General features: G+C 45.0%; 3 protein-coding genes across 6 annotated transcripts in view; 2 read left to right on the top strand and 1 right to left on the bottom strand.

Moving 5' to 3' along the window:
- The window catches only part of LOC124233725 (pleckstrin homology domain-containing family H member 1), a 49,978-nt gene extending 38,417 nt beyond the window's left edge, over positions 1-11,561 (top strand). Inside the window, exons 20-30 of the mRNA XM_046650856.1 lie at positions 479-655; positions 1,021-1,118; positions 1,616-1,793; positions 2,343-2,498; positions 3,594-3,694; positions 4,434-4,575; positions 5,724-5,866; positions 5,997-6,126; positions 7,921-8,007; positions 8,298-8,444; positions 9,393-11,561. Coding sequence (XP_046506812.1) covers positions 479-655; positions 1,021-1,118; positions 1,616-1,793; positions 2,343-2,498; positions 3,594-3,694; positions 4,434-4,575; positions 5,724-5,866; positions 5,997-6,126; positions 7,921-8,007; positions 8,298-8,444; positions 9,393-9,554 — 1,521 coding nt within the window. The 3' untranslated portion in view covers positions 9,555-11,561. The remainder of the gene's footprint in view (positions 1-478; positions 656-1,020; positions 1,119-1,615; positions 1,794-2,342; positions 2,499-3,593; positions 3,695-4,433; positions 4,576-5,723; positions 5,867-5,996; positions 6,127-7,920; positions 8,008-8,297; positions 8,445-9,392) is intronic.
- A 16-nt stretch (positions 11,562-11,577) lies between these two features.
- LOC124233748 (phosphatidylinositol N-acetylglucosaminyltransferase subunit H) lies at positions 11,578-18,918 on the bottom strand. 4 transcript variants are annotated; one of them, XM_046650916.1, is made up of 4 exons: positions 18,662-18,918; positions 14,449-14,658; positions 13,883-13,996; positions 11,578-12,235 (listed from the first exon to the last, which is right to left on the bottom strand). In XM_046650916.1, exons 1-4 carry the CDS (start codon positions 18,839-18,841, stop codon positions 12,143-12,145), a joined length of 597 nt encoding a protein of 198 aa, XP_046506872.1. In that variant the 5' UTR covers positions 18,842-18,918; the 3' UTR covers positions 11,578-12,142. The 4 variants fall into 4 exon arrangements, with proteins under 4 accessions (XP_046506872.1, XP_046506875.1, XP_046506874.1 ...); XM_046650919.1 differs by having other exon boundaries at positions 13,883-13,930; positions 18,662-18,917; XM_046650918.1 differs by having other exon boundaries at positions 13,883-13,966; positions 18,662-18,916.
- Positions 18,919-24,124: 5,206 nt separating this feature from the next.
- The window catches only part of LOC124233745 (arginase-2, mitochondrial-like), a 40,564-nt gene continuing 39,130 nt past the window's right edge, over positions 24,125-25,558 (top strand). Inside the window, exon 1 of the mRNA XM_046650913.1 lies at positions 24,125-24,213. The gene's annotated coding sequence lies outside the window, so the exon portion shown is untranslated. The remainder of the gene's footprint in view (positions 24,214-25,558) is intronic.

Here is a 25,558-nt window from a genome sequence, read left to right as displayed (position 1 = left end):
TCTGAAGAGGAAGGGAAAGAGAATCCCACAGCGTCCCCAGCACTTCCTTTATAGCAGGGAGGCCGGAAGCTCAGGGACTTCATCCACAAGCCCTTGGGAAGCTCCAGTGACTCTCCTTGAGGAGTCGCCCTCCTCCTGTAGCAAACAGCAGGAAAGGCCAGGTTTATGTTGCTTCTGGACCTGAGAGATTCTGACCTATTTTAGAATGTTCTTTGTGCCCGTCTGAATATTCTATTTTTTTAAAAAAATGAAAATGTCTTGCTTTTATGTAATGGAAACATTTAGAGAAGGAAAGATTCTATCCAAAAGTAGCCTTCTCAGCAAGCATGGATGCTATCAAGCAATGAAAATGCTCCCTCTTAGAAAGGGCTTTCTGTCATGAACTGGAGCCTTCCATGAGCCCTGGGGGCACGCAGTCTGTCCACTGTCACAGAGGATGATAACCAAGGGACTGTGCCCACCATCATTTCCCTGCCAGTCCTGCCAGCTCTTCATCAATGTGCCAGTGGAAGCCGCCTCGGTGGACTACCACGTGTCCCTGGCCCAGACAGCACTGCAGGTCTGCCTGGTTCACCCCGAGCTGCAGAGTGAGATCTACTGCCAACTCATGAAGCAGACCAGCTGCCGCCCACCTCAGAAGCACTCCCTCATGCAGGTGGGCACCCACGGGGCAGAACAGCTGACAGGAGCCATTGGCAGAGGCTGCCCAGGAGGAGGGAAAGGTGGAAGGAGGTGACCGGGCAGGTATCCTGTGAGCCTAGTAGCCAGTGGGTAGCCTCAGTGCTCAAAGCTGCCTTGGCACAGCTGCCCTCTCTGCGCCCCTTCTGGATGTGTGTGCACAGTCAGATTGTGTGATTGCTAGTCTGGACAAAGCCTGACTAAGTTGGTCATGCTGGTACCCACAGAAGGTTCGGGGCTCTGGTTTGGAGACAGAGGACTGAAGGCTCTGTGGCTCAGGACTGTGAGGGCTGGTGGCACTGCAGACCCAGCATTCACCCTATGCTGCTTATTCCCTGACAGTGCTGGCAGCTCCTGGCTCTGTGTGCCCCACTTTTCCTGCCTCAGCACCACTTCCTCTGGTATGTGAAACAGCAGCTCCAGCGCCATGCAGATCCCAGGTATGTGAGCATCATTTCCACTGCTACTCCAGCACTACCTACTGTAGCACGATTGAGAGGGACGGGGGAAGACTAGGATGGATCAGGTCATCCCTACCCACTGAGATGAGCTCCGTGGTCACAGAGACCTCACCCACTGCTGTGTTCACAGATGGGCACATGGAGATCTGGGCATGCCTGGGCTTCTCTGCATACCAATCCTGCTACACATGGATGTTTTGTGGGGACTCTGACGTGAAGCTACAATACCCCCAAATTGTCCCCAAGTTTTCATCCTCTATTGCCATGCTTTTCTGGCTTCTGGAGAAAATATCCATGCCAGCAACCTGCAGCATCTAAGACCTGAATGACAAATTAACACCTGAGACCCAAGTCTTCAGGGCTTTTTCACAGCCTTCCCAGCTGCAGGTTTTGTCCTGGCTGGTCTGGGTAAGGAGCAGGATGCAGGGATGAGTGGATTCCCTAGTATTCCCTTTTTCTTTCACCTGTCTTTTTAGAAATGAAACTGGCCAGTATGCCACCTATTGCCAGCGAGCAGTGGAGCGGACCCTGCAGACTGGGGAGCGGGAAGCCAGGCCGTCACGCATGGAAGTGGTGTCCATCTTGCTGCGTAACCCCTTCCACCACTCCCTGCCCTTCAGCATCCCCGTGCACTTCGCCAATGGGACTTACCAGGTGAGGAGGCTGGGCATGCTCTCTGTCCCGAGTCTTCTCATCTTACCATCCCAGAGGAGAACACCTTTGGGCCAGGTGGGTGCTAAGCCTCCTTAGGCTTGGCCGATTCTTAATAGGCAAACCAGCAAAAGGATGGGCCTGGGATTTGAGGCCAGGATGGGGGTCATTAGCGCCAGTGTGGAGGGAGAAGAGAGTTTGAAACACAAAAGTGCTCCACTGTCTGATGCCTGGGAAATAGATCCTTTGAACCCACTGCATAAACAGGGAAGCTGAGACATTGACCAAGAAAGTGGCATGAGAAAGGGCCTCTGAAAGAGTGACAGTGAAGGAGGAGCAGAGCTTATGTCTGACTCCTGGTCACAGTGGGCAGGCCCATCCGTACACACTCAGCCTCTGCATGGGAATATGGAAACCAACGGTCTTTGGCTTTTGCATTCGCCCTTGCTCCTTTCAGCCAAACCTTTCCACCTTCCGGACTCAGACCCTCCATTAGTCCTAGTGAGCCCCACTCAGGAAGTGCCCTCTGGGACTAACACCTCTCCCCTGCAGGTGGTCGGTTTCGATGGCTCCTCCACAGTTGATGAGTTCCTCCAGCGGCTGAACCAGGAGACAGGCATGAGAAAGTCATCCCACTCTGGCTTTGCCCTCTTCACGGACGATCCTTCTGGCAGGGACCTGGAACACTGCCTGCAGGGGAGCGTCAAGGTGATGGCCTTCCCACTAGGCCAGCTGAGCCCCTCCTGAGCCACCTTGGGGCTTTGGGATTTTGGTGGTGGGGAAAGAGCCCATCTGGTGGGTGCCTGACTATTCCACAGCCTGTTTGGTGCTGAGCCCAAGATGCTCCCCTGGCCAGCATTTCTGTGCCAAACTAAAATGCACCCATATAGGCAGAGAAAAGTTGTTTGGGCCCTTGTCTCTGGAGAGAAGATCCCCAGATCCTTCCTCCCTTGAGTGGCTGAGCAGCATCCAAGGGAAAGCTGCTTCTCAGCTCAGTGTCAGAAGGACAGAGAGGCACTTCTCAGCAGCAGCCCCAAACGAACCTGCTGCCAGTTACGAACACACGGGTGTGGGTGGACAACTGTTATGCCCAGGCCCACTGGACACCGTGTTGTACACTGGCACCTATTTTACCATGTATGCTGTGCTTACAGGGTCAACCACATTTTAAGGAGGTAGATCCTTACAGTACCTCTGCAGGTAAAAGCCCTTGAAAGGGATTGAAGGCCTGTCTTGCACATACGTGGTCTGGTATTAGTGCCACGGGGGTGTTAAGTGTTTGTGGGAATGTGCTGTAGCACCTGAGGAGCATGAGTGTTTTGGCTCCAGTGTCTGCTTTCTTTATGGCAACAGGACAAAGGCTTCTATAGTCTTTTACCATTGCCTGGAAAAACTATGCCCTATATCTTCTTTGTAAATGTGCAGGTGTCTCTAAGTCTTTGTTACACAGTAGGCCTCTGGGTGTATTTGTTGAAGAGGAGAATAGCCGTCAGGGGAATGGAAGCAGAGCCAGTGATGTGAGGCCCTGGTTTTTGACTGAGGCCTGCCTAGCCTCCTGGGAGGCCCCTCAGGTGTTTGGGCCAGCGGAGGCAGCGTTCCATGCTCTACCACTCACGCCATGCACAGGCTACACCTGTCTGTCTGTCTGTGAGTGAACTGTAAGGACCTTGGGTCCCAGGAACATGAGGCCCTGCAGGTTAGCCTCCTGATGGAGGACAGTCACTCAACTCTACTGCTCTGGCTGCTCTGCCAGAGTCCAGCTCATCAGGGGCTTTTCTGACTTTCCTCTTTTGCCTCTTCAAGATCTGCGATGCCATCTCCAGGTGGGAACAAGCCCTGAAGGAGCTACACTCGGGGAAGTCTGAGGGTGGCACGCGCGTTGTGAAGCTGATGTACAAAAACAGGTCCTGAGCACTGCCCGAGGGTGGGGCCAAGCATGAGGGCTGCCACTGGGGTGCCATCTGTCACTTCCCCAACTGGATGGCCTCTCCTGGACAAGCAGGGGGTCCACAGATACAACACTGCATGGTGGTCATTAACTTGGGGCACAGGATGGCTCTGCTGATCCTATGTGAGACCCTGGGCAGCTCAGGCTCTCAGTCCATGTACTGCATGTACACACCCCCACACAACACACCTGCCAAGAAAACAGGCCAATCTTATGGGATGGCTGCATGTGTTATGTTATGACAGTGAAATTTTGTATGAGTACTAGATATTTAAGGCTAAAGAGTAAATAGCTTCTATACCAATTCCGGGAAATACAGTAGACATCCTGACTTTTTATAAATTCGAGGAAGAAAATTCCATCCCAGATATGTCCCCAGGCAAATAATTTCCATTAGTCTCTTGGAATCTTAACTCATCCAGTTCCCTAGTAAGCTGTGATTCCGGTACCAGATTCCCTCACCACATCCCCTAAGGGTAATGGTGTATTCAGAATTAACCATGTGCTGCTGGTGCTGTATCTCCTCTGTGCCATGCTTGGTTAAATTTTTCTGGAGGCAAAAGAAAATAGGCTCACAAATGATATAAAAAGAGAAGTTTCTTTCTCTGGAAATCAAGATAAACAGATGCAGAGATGGCCTCATCCAGTTGGGATCCCAGCTGAGTCCTGGCTTCCTCTCACTCTCTTCCCTGCAGGCTGTACTTTCGGAGCCAAGTCAAAGGGGAGACGGAGCGCGAGCGGCTGCTGCTCGCCTCTCAAACTAGTGGAGAGATAGTGGCAGGGAGGTTTCCTGTCAACAAGGAGCTGGCTCTTGAGATGGCTGCCCTGATGGCCCAGGTAAGGTTCTGCTCAGGAGTCAAGAAGGTCAGGACACCACCTTTGGACTCAGGTGGAATGTACCACACAGCCTGAAACATTGGAGACTGCAGATCCTGTGGTGCCCGAGGATAGGGCCGCCTTGCGGTCTCTGCTGTGAAGGGAAGCTGACTCCTGACCCAGCAGGGCTCCTCACTGCAGATACAGGCTATGTGCAGAGCTCTGCAAGTGGGATCCAGGGACCTGGTTTGAGTCCTAGCCACCTTCCCGCTGTGAATCTTGGCCAAGTCGCATTACTTGTCTGTGCTTTAGTTTCCTTTTCTGTATACTAAAGACAAAAATGCCTCCCTGCCTGCCCCCACAGGGTTGTACTAAGTATGATACATAACATTGTGATAAAATTTGTACTTAGAACCGTCAAACATTATAAGTGTAATTAGGAAGAGGAACATGCAGTCAGACTTCAACTCTTCTCCCTCTGACCTTTAGGAGGCCGTCTTGCCAGAGGCATCTGGGATACCTTCATGGTTCCAGTGAGAAAGAGTCTGGATCTACATGCTGGAGAGGAAGGGGAAATGATAATAGTTGATCTTTATAATAATAAACATTTACTGAATACTCTATAGAGGGCCCTGTGCTAAACATTTTGTATGTCTTATCCTTGTTAGTTCTCATCCCCACTTCATAGATGAGGAAATTGAAGCTCAGTGAGGTTAAGTAACTTGATCAGGATTACAAAGCTGGTAAATGGCAGAGTTGGGATTTGAGCTGGGTGTCTGAGTGCAAAGCCCACGTTTGGAACACTCTCCTGTGCTCTAGGATCTATAGCATCTTCAATCCTGTATCTCAGATTTTTGGCTCAGAAGCCAGAATTTCTACATAGTTTTCCCTTGTCTGCCACCGATTAACTGTGTCTTTGGATAAGGCACTTAACCTTAGCTGCAAAATGAAAGTAGGTCTAGACAATCTATAACATTCTGGGACCTTAGGATTTAGCATTGATGAAACTTGAGGTAAAGAGTCTGTTCACAAGAAGTGTTTTTCACATCCATTCACATACCCCCAATAAAGTAATGACGTAATGGTTTATTTCATCTCTCCAACAGCCCCACCCCCACCCCACCCACCTCCAGATCCTTGACCAGTCCCTCCATATGCTTCTACCACAGGTAGAGTACGGGGACTTGGAGAGGCCCATCCCGCCGGGCCCTGGGGGCACACACCCTGCCAAGGCTCAGCATCACCTCCAGCAAGTCCTAGACAGGTTCTACCCAAGGCGCTACAGACATGAGGCACCCCCTGAACAGCTGAGGTAGGTTGCAGCGTCTTGAGGGTAGTTCCTGTTGGGGAGGCCTGGGCTGCAGAGTTGGGGAAGGCCTCACAGCTTCAATGAAAACATGTTGGCACTTCACTGGCACCTTCTCTCCATCCATCCCAACCAGGCACCTGGCAGATCTGCTGACCACAAAGTGGGCAGCTCTGCAAGGCTGCTCCCCTCCTGAGTGCATCCGCATCTACCTGACAGTGGCCCGGAAATGGCCTTTCTTTGGTGCTAAGCTCTTTGCTGCTCAGGTAAGTGCTGCTGGTTTCCAGAGCAAGCAGTGGTCACCACACCCTAAATTTCTCCTGGAGCTGCTGTCCCCATCTGCTCATGGTTGAGCCCGTCCAGGCTGCAGCCCTGCCTGCAGACTAGAAGCCAGCAGGGGTCACTATCTCCACCCATTTCTGCTGCCTCCAGATTTCCATGGTCCAGAGCAGAGTTGTGATCATTGCTTTCGGGCCAGGATTATTTCTGAATGACCCTCAGCTTTCCTTTTTTGACTTCTTTCTCAATGCTCCCCCTGAAAAAAAAGATAGGATCAACTAATTCACACACAAGGGTTCAGCCTTAATAGCCTGCTTAAGAAGGCTTCCACTTAAAAAAAATTTGAAAGATAGAATAATGTATAACCTAAACAAATACATGTCTACTGACTTGGCATGGCCACAGGGGACTCTAACTGCACAGGCAACAGTTAATATCTCCTGCATGAAGGCCAGGTGGCTGGTAGTGATTTCAGTCAAAACTTTTCTTCACTGGGTGTCTGGTGTGCACAAACTTTATACATAATCATAGTATCCTGTCCCTGAAGTTGGATCATGATCCTGTTCACTGAAGGTACAGAGTAGACAATAGACATTCACTCATTCATTCAGCAAAGAATTGTTGGGGCCAGCCCCATGGCCGAGTGGTAAAGTTTGCATGCTCTGCTTGGGCAGCCTGGAGTTTTGCCAGTTCAGATCCTGGGCGTGGACATGGCACCACTCGTCAGGCCTTGCTGAGGCAGTGTCCCACATGGCACAACCAGAGGCACTCACAACTAGAATATACAACCATGTTCCGGGGGGGAGGAGGGGTATGGGGAGAAGAAGAAGAAAAAAAAAGATTGGCAACAGATGTTAGCTCAGGTGCCAATCTTTAAGAAAAAAAGTTGTTGAGCTCCTACTGTGTCTCAGGCCTTTGTGCTGGTTGTTTGAGGTTACAGGAGGTGAGTAAATCAGACACAGTCCTTGCCTTCATGGAGCTTCGCATTTAGTGGGGGAGATAGACATTAACCAGATAATCACAAATGTTTTCCCTAAATATAAATAAATTCTTTTACAAGCTGTCACAAGTGCTATGAAGGAAAAGTACAGGGATGTTATAATGGCATATAACAGGGGGACCTGCTTGGTCTGGGAGGTTGGGGAGTTTCTGAAGAAGGTGACTTGTCTGTCCGTCTCTCTCCCCAGCCTCTTGGGTAGGAGGGAGAGGAAATGTGGATTGCCCTACTGCAGCCCTGGCTGGGAAAATTAGTCATTCCAGGAACTGTCCACCAAATGGTCACTTTGCTCCCTGGTAGGGCCTAAAGCCCATAAGATTACATTCTTGCTTTCCTATTTCTTTTACAGTCCCTAGGAAATTGGTTGAAGCAACATGCACTTCAGCTGGGAAAGACCTTGGTGGAATGCTGTCAGTTTCTGAGAGCTAGGAGAAAACAGCCTGTTCTCCATGCCTGTGACAGAGCCGCTAGGGCTGGCCTTTGTTCTGCAGTACAGAGCTTCCCAACCAATGTCCTATGGCAGGATGGGCTATAGGTTCTCCAAGAAAGTGATCCCCTCCCTCCTCAGGATAGTTCACAGGTGGCCAGAACCCCAAGGCCAGATGCCTCCTGTCTGTTTGCTTTAGCATGCTGTACAAATACCATCTTTTATGTTTTCCAAGATAAGGAAAAGGTTGGAAATTACTGCCTAGCAGATCCCTGGATGTGCCTTCTTCCTCAGAAAGCTCTTATGGTTCAGAATCTAGCTATGGATATGTCTGATGGGATTTTCCTGTTTCCCCAGCCTGCACAGCTGTCTTCCAAGGAGAATGCTCTGGTGTGGATTGCTGTGAATGAGGATGGTGTCAGCATCCTTGACCACAACACTATGGTATGGAATGAGGGCTGGCTCCTGACCCCTCCTTCTCCTGAACAGTGTCTTTCCTTCTCCTCTCTGGACTCAAAGGCCTGAGCTAAGTGACCATGGTTCCCCCCCCAGCACTGCTGTCCTCCAGACAAAGCTTATAGACGTTCAAGATGTAGTTCTCCAAATTATGGCCACTTTAGAGTTCTCCCTTCCTGGCTAAGGCCTCCTGTGCCCAGAAGAGGCAGGGGCTGCTGGCTCCTGGCTCAGGAGGCAGGTGGAAAGTTTCCCCAGAACTAACTGGCTCTTTCCCACAGCAAGTGCATGTCACTTATCCCTACTCTTCCGTGATGACCTTTGGTGGTTGTCGGGATGACTTCATGCTTGTGATTAGATCCAATCCAGACCACAGCTCTGGAAGAGGTCACATTGAGAAGTTGATCTTCCGGATGGCTGCTCCCAAGGTGGGTCTGACAGCTGCTAAAACATTTTACTCTGATCTGGTACGATGAGGCAGGCTTGGGAGCTTAGAAAGGAAGCTGGAATTATGGAATTATGACAGTACTCTAGAAGGGCCCTGTCTCAAATAAAACTTGTCACCTTGTCTATAGTCAGTGCTCCAAAGGGTTCAGGTGGAGTCTCATCTCAGCAGTCACTGTCGAGCTGGTAGATGAGGGGCTGGCTGAGGTGGGGAACTCACTCTGGTCCACCTACTCCTGTGCGCTTCACATTGTCTTTTTGAGTTCTCTCAAGCCCGAGCCATGCAGACTTGAGTCAGGTGCCCATCCGTCCTTCCCCTCCTTGCAGCAGGCCCAGGGCCAGGGCCGCTTTTTCCTCAGTGCCAAAACTAGTCACAAAGTGGGACAATCTGCACATGCTCCCCCTTCCTTGTGGTCTTGAAAATGGTCCAAAGACCTCTTTTGCTTTAAAGGCTTTGTTCCTTCTCAGTACAGAGAATGCTGACTAGCAAAAATAACCTAAATTCTGATTTATAGTTCCTGACTCCCTTCTGAGTAACTGGAAACCCTGTTGTTTCAATCCTAAAGTTGGAGTTTGCCAAACCTCTTTCTCCTTTTAATACCACCTCTGCCAAAGGAGAGGATATCCAGAGCCCTTCCCTTCCTCCAGGGAAGCCCCCTTGGAGATAACCAGAGGGGAATATTGCTCTTCCTGTCCTCAGGGCGGGGTATGGTCTATCTCAGAGGACCTCCAGACCAACAGGTGCCCATTTCATTGGGCCTCTGAACCTCACAGTAATAATCCCCTTTGGACATTTTCTCCTGGGTGGGTATTTTAAGAGATAAAGAAACTGAACCCGAGGGAGGTTATGTACCCAACATAACAGCTAGTGAGAAAGTGACAATTCAAGCCAAGGCTAGTTCAATTCCTTGGTTTCTCTGTTGTCTCCTTAGATTGCAGAGGCAACCTTCATCATGGCCAGCTACATGAACCACTGCTCTGCAACTGTGAACCCACCCACCAGCCCGCCTGCTGCCCGCCAGCCGTGGGAACTGGATGGACGACAGTTCTTTCCTTCTGTTCCACGAGCTGCCAAGGGGCCAACATTGCTGTGAATATTCCTCCTGCCCCTTCCCCCCCCCCCCCCCCACCTGGTGCCTCTAGGATTAGAGATGTGCATCCTGGGGAAAGATACTACTGTGATGAGTCTAAGAGCCCTCCCTCCAACCCCCGACCCCCACCCCAGCCCCGGTTCATTCTGTGAAATGTGTCTTTTAGTGTCCCTGAAGCCTTTACTCTCTAGGTGCCTTATAGTCTGTTTCAGGGCCCAACTTTTAAAAATCCAGACCCAGTAAAAAAAAAAACACTTTTTTTCCCAAGAATACTGAGCTCTGGATGCTCTCTAATTCCAGGAACAAACAGGTTCCTGAGGGCCTCAATGCTGTGAGTCAGGGCTTTCTGCACTGATACTCTCAGGGAGGCCAGTGCTTTTTATATCGTATATGGTCCTTATGTGGGGATTTATACTTGAAGTTTTCCCAACATCCCTGAACAGCATAGGACTAAAATTTCCCGTTCACCTGAACTCTGACAAAGGCCTAGAACTCACTAAAACTGGGCTTCCTTTCCCTTCCCCTACTGCAAACGAATAGGCACTTGTAGTTTTGTAGTGCCCCTTCTGGGGCAGCAGCTCCTATCACTGCAGGACAAGACGCTGTCCCTGCTGAGACTGACGCTGATCTCCCTCACACTGGACTGTCAGCCCAACTGAGTACAAGCAAGGGCAAGGGGTAGGTCCATCCTGACCTCTCCCTGTCTCATTTAATGACTGGACAGGGCTCAGTGAAGGCTGTGCTCACTACTGTAGGACGAGGTGGTCATCACTTTTCCCCCACTCTTTGAAAGACCAAGCAAATGTGCTCTGCTTTTTGCTGCTCTGTGATGCCACCAAAAATGAGTCAGAAACAGAAGACCCCTCCAGGCACCTGGGCTCTTCAAGACTTCTGGCGAGCTTCCGCTGGAATTAGTTCGAGGGCAGAGGGCACATATGTGGTATCTGTCCTAGCCTAAGAGCATCAGGTAAAAGAAACAGAAAGTTTCCTTCACCTTTTGTCTTCCTGATGATACCAGCATCCCCTCATCCTCAACTGAGACCTTCTGTTGAGTCAGAGGAGGTGATCTTTGTCTCTGCCCTCCCCTAACAGGAAAAAAAAAGACGAAAGAGTTCATTCATACTCTGATTTTCCAAGATTGGAGAAACTGTTTTATTTCATAGCCCTAAGGCAGTCTTACCATTTGTCAATACAGTGCTGAAAACTGTATGAGTTTAGCATACAAGAACCAAGCCTTTAACCCCAACAAAGTGTGTGTGTGTGTGTTGCACACTGCAAAAACTGCAAGGCTGGAACTAGTTTATCTGAACACCTCAGCTGCTGTAAGTGTCCCCGCTCACTCTTTAAACTGACAAGCATGATGAAAAAAAGCACAACAGAGTGTCTGCCTCTTTTAAATGAACTTGACTTTGCAAGGCTGGCAGTTTTACAGCTATCTCCCATTTCTGTTCCTGCCCTCCACCCAGGATTTGGGATCTAGCTGAGACATTTCTACCTCGAACAAGTCACATGTCACATGTCCCACAGGTTCCTCAATAACCCCCCTGGGGCTGGTGTAAAAGGCAGAAATTACAGCTCTGGTTTTGTAATATCCTGAATGTCCCTATGGTCAATGAGGATGTTATCTACCTGGGAGTTTTAAAAAAATACATGATCCCCACAAAAAAGTGAGGATGGAGCTGTGTTCATACTGAATTTGGGGGTTAAGCTATTTCCCTCACCCTATCTCCTTCCCAACCCTTCAGGAATCCTCCCTTAAAAGTTTATTAATTTTATACAGAAGAAACTGCCTTATAAACAAAGCCTTCTGTAGTTTGTGTGTGTATCCTTCTTTAACGTGTCTGGAAACCAAAGTTGAATTTCTGTCTGGCCTTTTGTCTCATCCCTCTTGGCAAAAGAAGTTTTTGAAACCATAGACAATGCAGCGTAACGGAAGGGTATTAATGTGCTTGACACCCATGACTGAAATGCTACCTTCATGTTTGTCAATAAAAAGCAGCTGTCTGTGAATCAGGCAATTATCGTGTATGTTTTGGAAGGAGATCTGTTTATTAAGAAAGTTGTCATAAATTAACCCTGTACAGAAAACAGGAGCTGGGCGGACAGAGACTAGTCTCTTATAGGATACTTTTTCCTGCTAACCAGTACCCGAAGAACTTTTTTTCTTAACTTCTATACAGAGGTACTAGGCAGTTGGAAATTATCTTTCTCAAGAGAGATCTGATATCACTTTCCCATTGTCTTGTTCCACAAATTTAAACAGAAAGTAAACCTCAACGTGCTTAGGAATTTTACAAAGTGCTTTGTGAACATTACTTTTGACATATCCTTTCATAAGGTCTCTCCTCAGTTGGTAAGGTAGGCAAAACCTTATAAGGGGAATGCTAAAATACAAATAAATACTTGGCTCAACATCACACAGTGAATTAGGTTTCCAGTCACCTTCTCTATGGTTCTGAGATCCACTGCATCCACACTGGTTCCTAGGACTGTGTCCACCTGATGGCTTAGAATACAGAAAATAAACCAGCCACTATGGCTTAGGAGTCATCTCCCATGGAAGACAATACTGGCCTTCTGAATGCTGGGACTCACGGGCTTGCTGAGGTGGCTTTCTGGTGTGCCAGGATCTCCTGGCAGCTCCTGTAGACTTCAATCAAGCAGTCCAGCCGGGGCTTGGCACTCTGAATTCCAAAGGGGAGAAATGCAGAGTCGGGATGAATGTAATAGAGTGCCTAGTGGTGCTGCCTCCATGTGCAACCTCAATCTCTCACCCACATCCAGGGGTCTAACTGGCATGAGTGTGAGTCAGAGAGGCAGAAGTTCAGGCCTCACAGCATCTTTCTGGGAGGAGTCCCAGACTGAGCCCACAGCCCAGCCTGTCAACTGTGTGAAGCTCAAAAGACAGTTTTTAATCTGTCTAAACTTCATGACCTCCACCTAAGAGCAAGCAAGAGGAATAATAAGGACAGACCCTCTCAGGAAACGTCACAAGCTGTGAAACAGTCCTCAGAGACAATAAGGGCAGTTTAATATGTAGGAAAAGCTACAGAGGGGCCGGCCCCGTGGCCAAGTGGTTAAGTTCACGCACTCTGCTTCAGCAGCCCACGATTCGGCTCCTGGGCGTGGACATGGCACTGCTCATTAGGCCACGTTGAGGCGGCGTCCCACATGCCACAACTAGAAGGACCCACAACTAAAATATACAACTATGTACTGGGGGGATTTGGGGAGAAAAAAGCAGGGAAAGAAAAAAAAAAAGAAAAGCCACAGAATGGGAAAAATATATGTGGAAAGCATATTTAATAAAAGTTTACTACCTAAAATATATAAATAGTTACAAATGCATAATCAATATTTAGATTCTACTTGATTAATAGAGGAGATGAATAGTTTAAAACAAGTGGAAATACTGCTAGGTAATACTTAAAAGGAAATAAGAAAAGTCTCTGTCATTTAAAGAGATACAAATTTAATAACTTTAAATTCCCTTACCTACATACTAAACTAAAAAATAGCTAAACCCACTGTTAACCAGGACTGTAGAAAAACAAGTACAAATTCCCCAAAGTATGGTAACGTTGTCCAATCTCTGGAGCCAAATCTAAAACACTGTAAAACTCTATGAAACTATTCATAAGCTTTAATAAAATAATTGAACTATAATGCAAAAGAATTTTAGCTTAGCTGCCTTAAATCCTTTGTGAAAAGAGAAGGGCAGTGAGGCAGAGTTAACTGCATACATAAATACTTTATATACCTATAAAGTAATTTATTATAATCATGTTTGTATAAGTGTTGTTTCATAAGAGCAAAGCAAAAAATAACCTGGGCATGATTTCAAAAACCAGCAATAGAGTGGCTAAATAAACTGATACTCGACATGATATAATTATTTAAAATAATAAGTATAATGGCCTTTGTAGATGCATGAAAATATGCATATTAGATTTAAAAAGCAAGATACAAAATAGTGTATAACAGTATGTATAGATCGATACCATCTATGTAAAATCATATAATGGTAGACTGACAGAGTCAAAGTAGATGAATGGTAATTTATAGGCAGAAGTTGCTATATATTTATTCTTTCTCTAAAATATGTATAAATTTGTAATATTTCTGGAAGCCTATATTTGCCTCAGAAAGGAACTTCTGAAATAACTAAAATCCTAATTCTCACTAAAAATAGCTGTCAAGTATCCTCAAATACTTTACTCTTCACAACAAAAGTTTCACATTCCTACTGAACATAAGTAGCAATGGATATGCAGACTAGGGGAAAGGTGGAGGACTTCTTTGGAGAAGAAACTTCAGTGTTCTGTGCTCACCTGGAAGACAGGTACTACTTGAGATATCCCATGTGGTTCCACTGGATCCTTCAATAAAATGCAGAGGTAGTAAATGACCTTCTGCTGTAAGAAAATAAACCAGATAGCCGAGATCTAAGTGAAACTCATTTTGTTTTCTTTTTCTTCAAGGGATGGCTCAAAATTTTTTCATAAATGGTTATCTCTAAGTAGTAGAACACTTGATAGCTTTTGAAGTGAGGGAGAAGTATAGTCTCATTCTTTAAATGAAAAGAGACAAAACAACAACCAGAGATGATTTTGAAGCTGGGTTAGAAACAAGTTGAAATGCTGACTCCCTATCCATGAAAACCCACTGCATCTCTTTAAAAATAAAGGGACGTTTCTTTTCAATATAAGTTTCACTTTTATCGTTTATAGATATGCCAGCTAAAAGGGAAACACTGCAAGTACTAGAACAGAGAGTCCTCAAGTTTAATTCTGTGACATCAAATACTTTAGGTATTAAGACTCAGTTCAGATCCAGGCATACCCCATAGGCTGCCTCCTCCAGAGAGGCCTGTAATACTTACCACTTAAATACTTACCATGTAAATAGCCTCATTAATGACAAGATCCTTCACCTTGCCCATCTCAATGAAGGTGGTACTTTCTTTGCCTGAGGCATAAGATGAAGTCATCTGGATGCCAAGGGAATCAATGATTAAGAGAGTCTCCTGATCAATCTTCACAAAATGGAGGTAACCAAGCAGGCCTAAGAGGGTGATGAAGATGGCAGCAGAGAGGATCATGCTGTTCTAAAGAGAGAGCCAGACAAAGGCGGTAAGATTACCAAATGGTCCTCCACATATATCTCTGCTGTTTAATACATCAACTCCAGGCAATGCAGAAAAAAACCCATTGTTCTGCTTTGAGTTGAACAGATGGGAGGAACATCCATGGAGGAAGAGGAAATAACTTTTATTTGGGCTCTGAAGTGCTATGAAAGCATGTGATAAAATACACCCACACAAATAATGGATAAGTGTGGGGAGGAGGACCTCCATCAGGAAAACATCCACCATTACACCACTCTTGAGGTTTCTCTTCCAAAATTGCAACTTAAGGACTCAGATCTTTTCTTCTCACACTCCATTAGTAGACTATATAGTGCAAAATCATAGACTGAACAATAAAATGCTTAGCACAGTGTAGGAGACAATACTCAACAGCCACTCCTCCTTCCTAATTGAACTTGGAGTGAATCATGATTGGTTCCTACTCCTTCTGCCAATGATTGGTTTAGAAATGGACACAGACAACTCCGGGCAATGAGATGTGAGGGGAGGTCTTCTGGAAAAATAAGTCCATCTTAAAAAGAGATCTTTGGAAGAGAAGGCCCCTTCATACAAAGGTTTTAATGCCTGTAACTACTACAGTCTCTGCCGGACCATATGGAAAGCTAGGCTGAGGACAAGTAGAGTACACCAAGGGTGGAAGCAGTAAGATGAAAAGAACCAAAAGCAACTGAGTCACTTCTAGAGTCCTCCTACTTCCTGAATTCTTGTTTTGTTAAATAATAAAGATCTTATCATATAGGGCTCTTTTCATTATTTTGGGTTGTGACTAAATCATGTGTTAAGGCAGGCTGACTGACTAACTGAAATGACTAACTAATGTATTAAGGGCTCAAAAAATGGTATTTATTCCTTTGATTCTAAGACACATTTACAACCTTTTAACATTTCTGAAGTTGAAATGTGTTTTTTATTGATGTATGTTTCTTTCATGTGGCATTGTTTTCTTTTTTTCCAAAAAGCTATTATTTAGAAGGATGGCACAGAAAAAAAAATCCTTGATGACCTAGAATCAAGAGATTCAGTAATTTACGAGTGTCATTCCTTGAGGGAAGGAAGTGTCTTACTATTCTTTATTACTGATAAGATGCCCTCTTTGACCTAACTCTAGTCAAGCTCTTCTAAACCTTCGGCCTTGGCTTCCATCCTTGTTGGGCCTGCACTGCCCAACAAGTTGTAGCAAGAATCTTGCTAAGTCAGTTTAGAGAGAACCCCCACTCTTGCTATCTGATCACCCTGGCCTGCCTTCAGCAAGAATCCTGTCAGGTCAGTTTAGCCAAAATCTCTCTTTACCCCCACCCACCCCCTCCTGCTCCTTGGCTATAAATTCCCACTTGTCCGTGCTATATTCAGAATTGAGCCCAATTCTATACTGAGGTCTCTCTTCTCCTACTGCATTGGTTTCTGAATAAAATCTGTTTTTACTGCCTTAACTACTGACCGGCTCTGGTCTTCTTTGACAGTACCTTTCAACTTTCTTCTACCTAGCACATAGTAAGTATTAGATCAGGGGTCTGCAAACTATTTGGGCCTGAGATCTGTTTTTGTCTGGTCCACCTTGAGCTAAGAATGGTTTTTACAATTTTTAAAGTGTTGTTTAAAAAAAAGAAAGAAAAAGAAACAAAAGAATATGAGACAGAGACCTGTAAAGTCTAAAATATCTACTATTTGGCCTTTAAAGGAAAAGTTTGCTGACTTCTGTGCTAGATAATTATTTGTTGATCAATGAATGGAGGATGGAGAAATCTATGTGCTGGGTCTCTGATGATCCAGAAATATCTACTTTGAGTTACTTAAATGCCCAGTATCTAGTACAGTATCTTGTACATAGTCTGAACTGAATAAGCATTATGGAAGGATAGAGAGAAATAAAATTCAGTTCTGGCCCTTAAAGATTTATTAGAGGCAAGACTAATACATATAAAATATTTTGGGAGAATACCATGATACTGACAATAAGTGCCTAAGAAAGGGTTAAAAGAGAGAGCCAGAAAGAGAAAGATTAAAGCACACAGGAATATCCCATGAAGACTTCCAAGGAAGCAGAATTTAATTGGTGCAGAGGAGGTGGCGGCTATTGACAGATATACTTAGTTGAGAAAAGGGGGAAGAACATTCCATGTTGGAATAAATAAGGTAAAAACTTGGAATTTTAACAGAACTGTGAATTCAAAAACTGGAAGGAAAGAAGGGATAAAGAACAGTAAATGCCTAGAGAATCTGATCCATATCAGCTTTTCAATAAGGTAATCCCTGCCCAAAACTTCATTACTACTTGCATTTTTTATACTTCCTTCGTCTGTCTGAAATTCTAACAATTCAATATTCATTTGGGTTGAAGTTAAGCCACGTTTTAACGAACTCCTCATGAGATTTCTTCTCACTCCTAGCTGAGATTCATTACTCTGACGAATAGTTTTGAATGGGGGGGAAACATAAGAAATTTTGGTACACAGAGCCCTTAGGTGTCACAGTGGAGTTTAAAGGAAGATGAGGTTACTGAGTCCTAGGCGCTCGATGGGGGTAAGTGGGATATACTAGGATGAGAGAGATGAGTACAAAAGGGACTGGCATGAAAACAAACTTCTCCTAATTAAAAAGGTTGCCTAAGCAAGCCCTCCCCAAAGAGGAGACATCATAATATAGTGGAAAAGAAAGGGTTTCAGAGTCCGACAGGCCTGGGTTTGAAGCCCAGATACGCCATTTACTAGCTTTGTGATTTCGGATAAGTTTACTCTTTCTGGGCTTTCCTTTTCTTCTAAAGTTGAAAGGAGGCATTCAGTAAAGCAGCTGGCAATTAGTGGGCATTTAATAAAATATCTGTTCCCTCCTCCTCACATAAGCACATGGTCAGAACGCAGGCTAGTCTTAAAATTCAACTATATTATAAATTAAATCTTTTTTATTTTGAGGGGGAAGGACTATCCTGGCAACTGAGCCATTTCAACTGACTTACGAACAAACTTTTCAATACAATTTGGTACAAATTACGGCAGTCTTAATTCTGCATATATCTATGCTAAATTACCATGCTCTCAAATAGGCTCTGATGGAAAAAAGCTAAGGGATGTACTAATGGCAACAATATCCAAATTATAGAAATAAATAGCCCTGCTGCACTTAGTTCTGGTCAGATCACTCCTAGAATAATATATTCAATTCAAGGCACCATATATGAAACTAAACTCATCCTGAAAAGGGCAATTAGGATCGTTCTTTTTATTTGAGGTCTATCACAAAGCTACCCCTTGTGACCCTCACTATACTGTGAAGCTGGCATGGCAGATATTAATTCCACTTTAGAGATATGTGAAAAACTGAGGCTCCGAAAATAGGATTGAGTCTGGAAACTGAGCATAGGAACCACTCATCTCTGAAATTTCATAATTCTTTGGAAAGAACTTGAAGTTGGGAAGGGAGGGGTAAATTGCCTTGAAAAACAGAGATTAGGAAGAACCAAAAAAGCTGCTATCAAGCTCTTCAATAACTCGTGTGTGTGTATATACACACGCACACACATTGTGGAGGCAAAGACAGTTTCTAGAAGACTATATAAGACATTGCTAGCAGTGATTCCTCTGAGGAGTGGAAGTGATGGATGAGGACGAGCCACTTAGTTCTCTGAACTCTTGAAACTGAATTACTATGAGCATGGACTCAGAGCACGTGTAAGTTAAAGTTTTAGGCTGTCGCGCACAGACAACAGGTATGCGGGGTGGAACCACAGAGCATGGCAGCGACCCCAGACAGGGGTAAAGTACACGAGCACAAACTTCAGTAAACGTAATGAAAAGAACTGTCCGGCAGCGAAATGGCGTCCCCAGAACCAGCGACTTCTCGCCCTCCGGCCCTACGACGTTAGGAGGGTTCGGCTAGAGGTCCGGGCTCGACCCTAAGACCCCAAAGGCCCTTCCAAACCCAAGCCCCCAACTCCGAACTCGGGGAGGGGCCGACCAGCCTTTACCTCGCACAGGGTGAAGAGTCCGTAGGCCGCTAGCCACACGGTGCAGGTGACAGCGGTGAGCGAGCGCAACGAAAGCCGAGGGCAGCTGACGCAGAACTCCCGGCAGGATGGGGAGTAGTAGCGGCGCTGCAGAGCCAGGCGACCGCCGCAGATATCCGAGAAGCTCTGCTCGACCTCCATGATCCGGTCGCCCCACCCGCCCGGCCGGCGCCGCTCTAGCCCGCCCGCCGCATCCTCTCGCCGGCTCTGGACCCACTTCCGGAGAACAGGGTTGGCCACGCCCCTCCCGGCGTTCCGCGCAGCCGCAGTTGCACGCCGACAGCTGTGGAATGGTCTTGCGGGTTCAGGTTTTCGCGCCTGGGCTCGCCGGGGATCCTGTGATTCTCTACTCCAGAGATTAGTAGGAGGCCAACAATTCAGCAGTCAGATAAAAAATGCTGTTAACGTGCTTTTGCTTGACAAACTGTTATCTATTTCTAAGCCAGAGTGCTCCCCAAGAAGACAGTCCACAGGTATTCATTCATTCCACTTATTCATTGCTGCGACAGGTAGTTTTTAGGTGCTGAGGATACAGCGGTGAACAATATTGACAAGGTTCCTGCCTTCGAGTAGTTTCCTAGTAAGAGAAACAATATGGAAATAATTTCAGAGAGTGCTGTTAGCAGTAACGTGACGGGCGGGGTGGCTTGGGGACTTGCAATTAGGGCAGTCAGGAAAGTCTCTCTGAGGAAAGACACAGGAGTACAAGGATGAGGATCCAGACTGGTCATGGGGAGCTCCGAAGGAGGGATCTGCTAGGAAGGAGGACCAGGAAAGGTAAAGCCCCCAAGGCTCGAGCAAGGTTGGCTGATTGGAGGAATCGAAAGGTCAGAGAGGCTGACGCAAGGGGAATGCAGCTGGAAGTAGGGGAGCAGGTAGGGGTCAGATCCAGGAGAGTCTTGTAGGAGCCCGGTGAGGAGTTTGGATTCCACTGCCTGGGCGTTCTCTCTCCCAGACCACACGTGGAGCACTGAGTAAGCAGACAAATCCTGGCTGGGAGGTTAGCAAAAGGGGAAGATGCAAACGGTATGGATAATAAAATTAGTAAAATGAGTAATAGCGGCCTGTGGGTTCCCTTTTTTGACTTCGGATGTGGCCTGAGAGTGTTTGTGTGGCTTCTTAAAAGAGTTATGGTGCTTCAGCCCTGAGGCAACATCATGTATTAAAGAATTGATCCCTTTGTGTATGAAGGTAAATGGCATAACGGTCTTACCAGTTTTAAGTCTCTCTGATGAAAGTCAGGTTTTGTTTCTCCATCTTCATCCAGAATTTTGTTTCCCCCTTTTTTTCTAAAGGATTTTCTTCAAGTATTGCTTTGTTTTCCCAATTTTATTTCTGTACCTTGAAACGTACCAAGCAATACACCCTTCTCATTTTTGTAAATATCATGTGATGGTTTTTATAATTATAAAAGTGATGTTTGCTTATTGTGAAAAATTTGAAAAATACAGGAAGGGGAAAATTTAAACCACCCATATTTCCACCAGAGATAAACACTGTCAATGTTTTGGGGAAACCTCTAGTCCTGGAGTTCTTAACCTGGGCTCCATGGATAAGATCAAAATTTAATTTCTTTTAATTGTGAATGTAGTAACAAACCAATTAGTATTAGTAATACTTGTGATTTTTGTCACCAGTAGAAACCACAGATATTTTCATTTCATAATAATTGTTAGTGATATCAAAATGTTATTTCCACTCATCATTACTTCAAAATTCCAGTAATTATTAGACCCACTACTAGGGTCTTGTTATTTTATGTGTCAATATAGACGTTTAATAACATGTTTAGAAAATACTTTGATAATATTTTAATTCAGTTTTCTTTGGAGTCCTATGTGTTTTATTCCTTTTAAATCATTATTGTGATAAGGAGTCCATTAGGTTTACCAGACTTACAGAGGGTCTGTGGCACAAAAAAGTTTAAGAACCTGTGCAGGCTCAGAAGTTTCACAACTGTAGAGTCGTAGAAAGAACAAAAGACACCTAAATGTACTTACTTTTTTTGAATAATTTGGGCTAAATAGTGTGGTCATATAGTTCCACAATCTCTATAACTGCTTTGCTCTGTCAGATCACAGCGTCATCTTAACTGTTACGCAGTTTGATTCCTCAGTAGAAATGGAAACCTATGTATTTGCCATTCACCTAGATGCCAACTGGGCTATCAAGTGACAAGCTCTCTTCACCATGACTGTAAAAACAGCAAGGAGTGATTCTTTTAGCTCTCAGTGTTGGATTCCAAAGTATTCACAGACTCAGAAGTTCAGTGGACTATGTCAGCAAGGAAGGGCAGCTAATGAAAATAACTTAGAACCTCACAGTTGGCAGGTTTCTCCAAGGACGTTTGATGTCTTTTTGCAGGGTCGCTGAAGGAGTCTCACAACTAATTCCCTGGTGAATTCAGTTGTGGAGAAGCAGAAGAAGGAAGCATGAGAATCATGTGTACTCTTGCATTTGTTAAGTTAGGCTAACTGCTATTAAAAACACACACACACACAATTTCAGTGGCTTAACAAAATAAATATTTATTGTCTGTCTGCTGTTCCTGTGGGTGCTCCTGGTCAGATGACTCATAATTTTTGCCAAGTGGTGATTCAGAGACCCAGGCTCCTTCTCTCTAGTGGCTACAATTCCTTGGGGCCTCCTATGGTCCTCTCCATTGGCTCCTCTCCATCTGGCCAACAGATGAGGGGCAAGAATGGAGGATTGTGCACGGGAGGGTTTTATGACAGAGTCTCCCACCCACTTTCCACTGGGCCAGAACTCCTTAACATGGCCATACCTAACTTCAAAGGAGGCTGGGAAACGTTCTGTCAGTATGCCTAGTGGGGAAAGAGAAGTATGATTTGGAGAATAACTAGCCCAGTCTTTGCTGCACTTTCCAAAGAGTTCTAGCCACAAGAACCAGGGAATATATTTGAGTGCATTGAGTACTGTGATGGCGCTACACAGGATTAATCTGACTTACTTTTGATAAGATGGCTAGTTATTTCTACAGTTGAAGGTATTCTTGGAAGCTTAACGTCTGTGAATATGAATGGTAAGAAAAAATCTAATCAAAGAATTCAGTTAACTTTTTATTTTTATGGCCCATGCTGGATTCTTAAAACTCTTCTGTAGAACCTTCTTTTAGTATTTGCTTATACTTATGGATTGAGTAGTAGTTCTAAGAATACTGTCTTATGCTGTAGTTTTTATTCTATTTACTTTTTTATGATGTGGCATTAATGATTGCACTATTGTGTTAACTCAGAGTGGGTCTCCTATTCAAGGCCACCTACCCATAGGGGAGAAAAAGTAAAGGCCCATATAAGTTAAAAGAAATTGCAACTAAATAGGGTTTTAAAAAGAGACATAAACACCTTTCATCTTTCCTTGTTTAGAATTCCATTTTGATTTATCTGTGTAGTGTTTATGAGTGTATCTCTGTATAGCTGTTTTAGTGGTTGCTCTAGGTATTACATTATATATACACAAGTGTTTTAGAAAAAACTCAGCCTTCCTCCTGTGTTTCTCTTTTCGTCTCACACTGCTACCTCACTCACAACAACCAGCTGGGTGTCCTATGATTTAACTCAATTCTCACACTATCTACTAGTGTCAGATCCCACAGGTTAAGGGCTCAGTCCCACGAGACTACCTCCGACTTCAGATGCCAATTGCAAGTAGTAGGTTCCCCACAACCTCTGTCCGATGTGGCTACAAATTGCAGGTTGTCATGCTCTTGGATTTGATTGTTTGCTAGAACAGCTCACAAAACTCAGGGAAACACATTTCCAATTTATTATAAAATAAAGGATATGATAAAAGATATAGATGAAGAGATACATATGGTGAGGTATGGGAAGGTCCCGAATGCAGAAGCTTCTGTCCCCATGGAGTTGGGGTTCGTCACCCTCCCTGTACGTGGATGTGGTTACCAACCTGGAAGCTCTTCAAACCCTGTATTTGAGATTTTTATGGAGCCTGCATCATGTAGGCATGATCCATCATTAACTCCACTTCCAGCCCCTTTCCTCTCTCTGGAGAATGGGAAGCAGGGCTGAAAAATGCCAAGCTTATACTCATGGCTTGGTCTTTCTGGTGACCAGCCTCCATCCAGGAGTCCACCAAGGGTCACCTCATTAGAACAAAAGACACTGCTGTCACCCAGGAAATTCAAAGGGATTTAGGAGCGCTGTGTCAGGAACTGGGGTCAAAGACCAACTATTAGAACAAAAGATGCTTCTAGTGCTCTTATCACTGAGGAAGTTATATGGGTTTTAGGAGCTCTGTGCCAGGAACCGGAGGCAGAGAACTATATATATATATATATATATATATATTTTTTTTTTTTTTTCCTGTTATCTCATAACAACTCTCTACTGGTATCAACATTTTACCAGTTCAAGTGAAGTATAAAAACTTAACTTCCCTTTACCCTTCCCCATTTATAATCGTCTTAATATTTTCTCTACATTCATTGAGAACCACATCAGACTGTGGCATAATTTTCACTTCAGCCATCAAACATAATTTAGAAAACTGAAGGGAGGAAGGAAAGTCTATTGTGTTTACTCATATTTTTGCTCTTTTGGGTTTTTCTTCCTTCTTGATGTTCCAGGATTCCTTCTCTTATCATTTACTTTCTGCTCAGAGAACTTCCTTTACCCATTCTTTTAAGATAGGTCTGCTGGTGACAAATTCTCTTAGTTTTCCTTCATTTGAGAATGTCTTGATTTCCCCTTCATTCCTGGAGGATATTTTTATTGGATATAGAATTCTGGATTGACATTTTTCTTTCAGCACTTGGAAAATATTGTGCCTCTTCTTTCTGGCCTCCATGGTTTCCGATGGGAAATCTCTCCCATTGGAAATCTCACATTTGAACAATTTTCCCCCTGTAGTCTTGTTTCTCCATCACTGCTTTCAAGAGCTTTTTCTTTGTCTTTAGTTTTCAGAAATTTGACTATATCTTGGCATGAATTTCTTTGGATTCATCCCATTTGGAGTTTGCTCAGCTTCTTGAATTTATAAGTTTAGGTCTTGCCAAATTTGGGAAATTTTCAGCCGTAATTTCTTCATTTTTTTTTTCAGCCTCACTCTCTTTCTTCTGCCCTTCTGCGACTCTGATGACACTATTGTTAGGTTTTTTTGTGTGATAGTCCTACAGATCCCTGAAGCTCTGTTCATTTTTCTTTTTCAGTCTGTTTTCTTTCTCTTGGTCAGATTGGGTAATTTCTGTTGTTCTGTCTTCAAGTTCACTGATTCCTGTGTCTCCTCCATTCTTTTGTTGAGCCTGTACTTTGAGTTTTTTGCTTTAGTTATTATATTTTTCAGTTCTAAAGTTTCCATTTGGTTCTTCTTGATATCTTCTATTCTTTACTGAGACTTTCTATTTTTCCATTTCTTTGAAGGGTTTATAATCGCTGTCGAAGCATTTTTATGATGGCTGCTTAAAAATCCTTGTCAGAGAATTCTAACATCTATGTCATATTGGCATTGGCATCTATTGACTATTGTCATTCAAGGTGAGATTTTTCTGGTTCTTGGTATGATGAATGATTTTCATTTGAAACCTGGCATTTTGGATATTATGAGATTCTGGATCTTATTTAAATCTTCCATTACAGCAGGCCTCCACGGACACTGCTCCAGTAGAAGAAGGGGGCACTGCCACATTACTGCCAGGTAGAGGTGGAAGTCCAAGTTCCCCACGTGGCCTCCACTGACACCTGGTTGGGAGGTGTTCCCTGTGACCTCTGGGTGGGGGTGGAAGTCCAGGCTCCCCACAAGTTCTCCATTGACACCACCGGCTGGTGCTGGGGGAAGCAGTTACCACTCAGCGGGGATGAAAGTCCCCACTCCTTACTCGGCCTTCTCTGATACCACCCCAGTGGCAGGGTGGGGCACCTCTTTATAGCCTGGCAAGGTAGAGGTCTACATTGCCCGCCTGGCCTTTGCTGGCAGGAGTGAGTGTGGGGCTGAAGTTTTTTCAGTAGTGTTTGTCTGGAGTATTGTCTAAAGTTTTCTCCCTTACTAGCTTGCTCCTTACTTTGTCCTTTGGCTAGAGGGAGTAGGTTTTCCTGGTTGCTGTGTTCTCCAGCACCCAGTCAGGAATATCTGAGGCAAAAAGAAAACCCAGGGAACACACTACTGTGTCATTCCGAGATCCCTAGCCAGCCTGTCTCTTCTCTCCTTCTTTCAGAGCTTTTTGTTTGTTGGTTTTATATAAAATGTCCAAGGACTTTAGCTGTTGTTAGTGGGAAGGATAGAGAAAAATATGTCTACCCTATCTTTTTTTTTTTTTTAAGGAAGATTGGTCTTGAGCTAACATCTGTGCCCATCTTCCTCTACTTTATATATGGGACCCCTGCCACAGAATGACTTGATAAGTGGTGTGTAGCTCCCTGCCCAGGATCCGAACTGGTGAACCCCAGGCCACAGAAGCAGATCACGTGAAATTAACTGCTATGCCACTGGGCTGGCCCCTACTCCATCTTTCATAAGTGGAATTTTCCTCATCTGTTAAAATTTTTTTTTTTTGGTGAGGAAGATTTGCTCTAACCTAACATCTTTTGTCAGTCTTCCTCTTTTTCTTGCTTGAGATTAGCCCTGAGCTAACATCTGTGCCAGTTTTTCTCTATTTTTTTTTTTTTAAGATTTTTTTATTATTTCCTTTTTCTCCCCAAAGCCCCCCGGTACATAGTTGTGTATTCTTCGTTGTGGGTCCTTCTAGTTGTGGCATGTGGGACGCTGCCTCAGCGTGGTCTGATGAGCAGTGCCATGTCCGCGCCCAGGATTCGAACTAACGAAACACTGGGCCGCCTGCAGCGGAGCACGCGAACTTAACCACTCGGCCACGGGGCCAGCCCC

This window comes from Equus quagga, unplaced genomic scaffold (genome assembly GCF_021613505.1).
Source record: "Equus quagga isolate Etosha38 unplaced genomic scaffold, UCLA_HA_Equagga_1.0 220_RagTag, whole genome shotgun sequence".
In the NCBI taxonomy this organism is placed as follows: Eukaryota; Metazoa; Chordata; class Mammalia; order Perissodactyla; family Equidae; genus Equus; species Equus quagga.
Note: the sequence above shows the minus strand (reverse complement) of the source record. Positions and strands in the feature narration are given on the sequence as shown.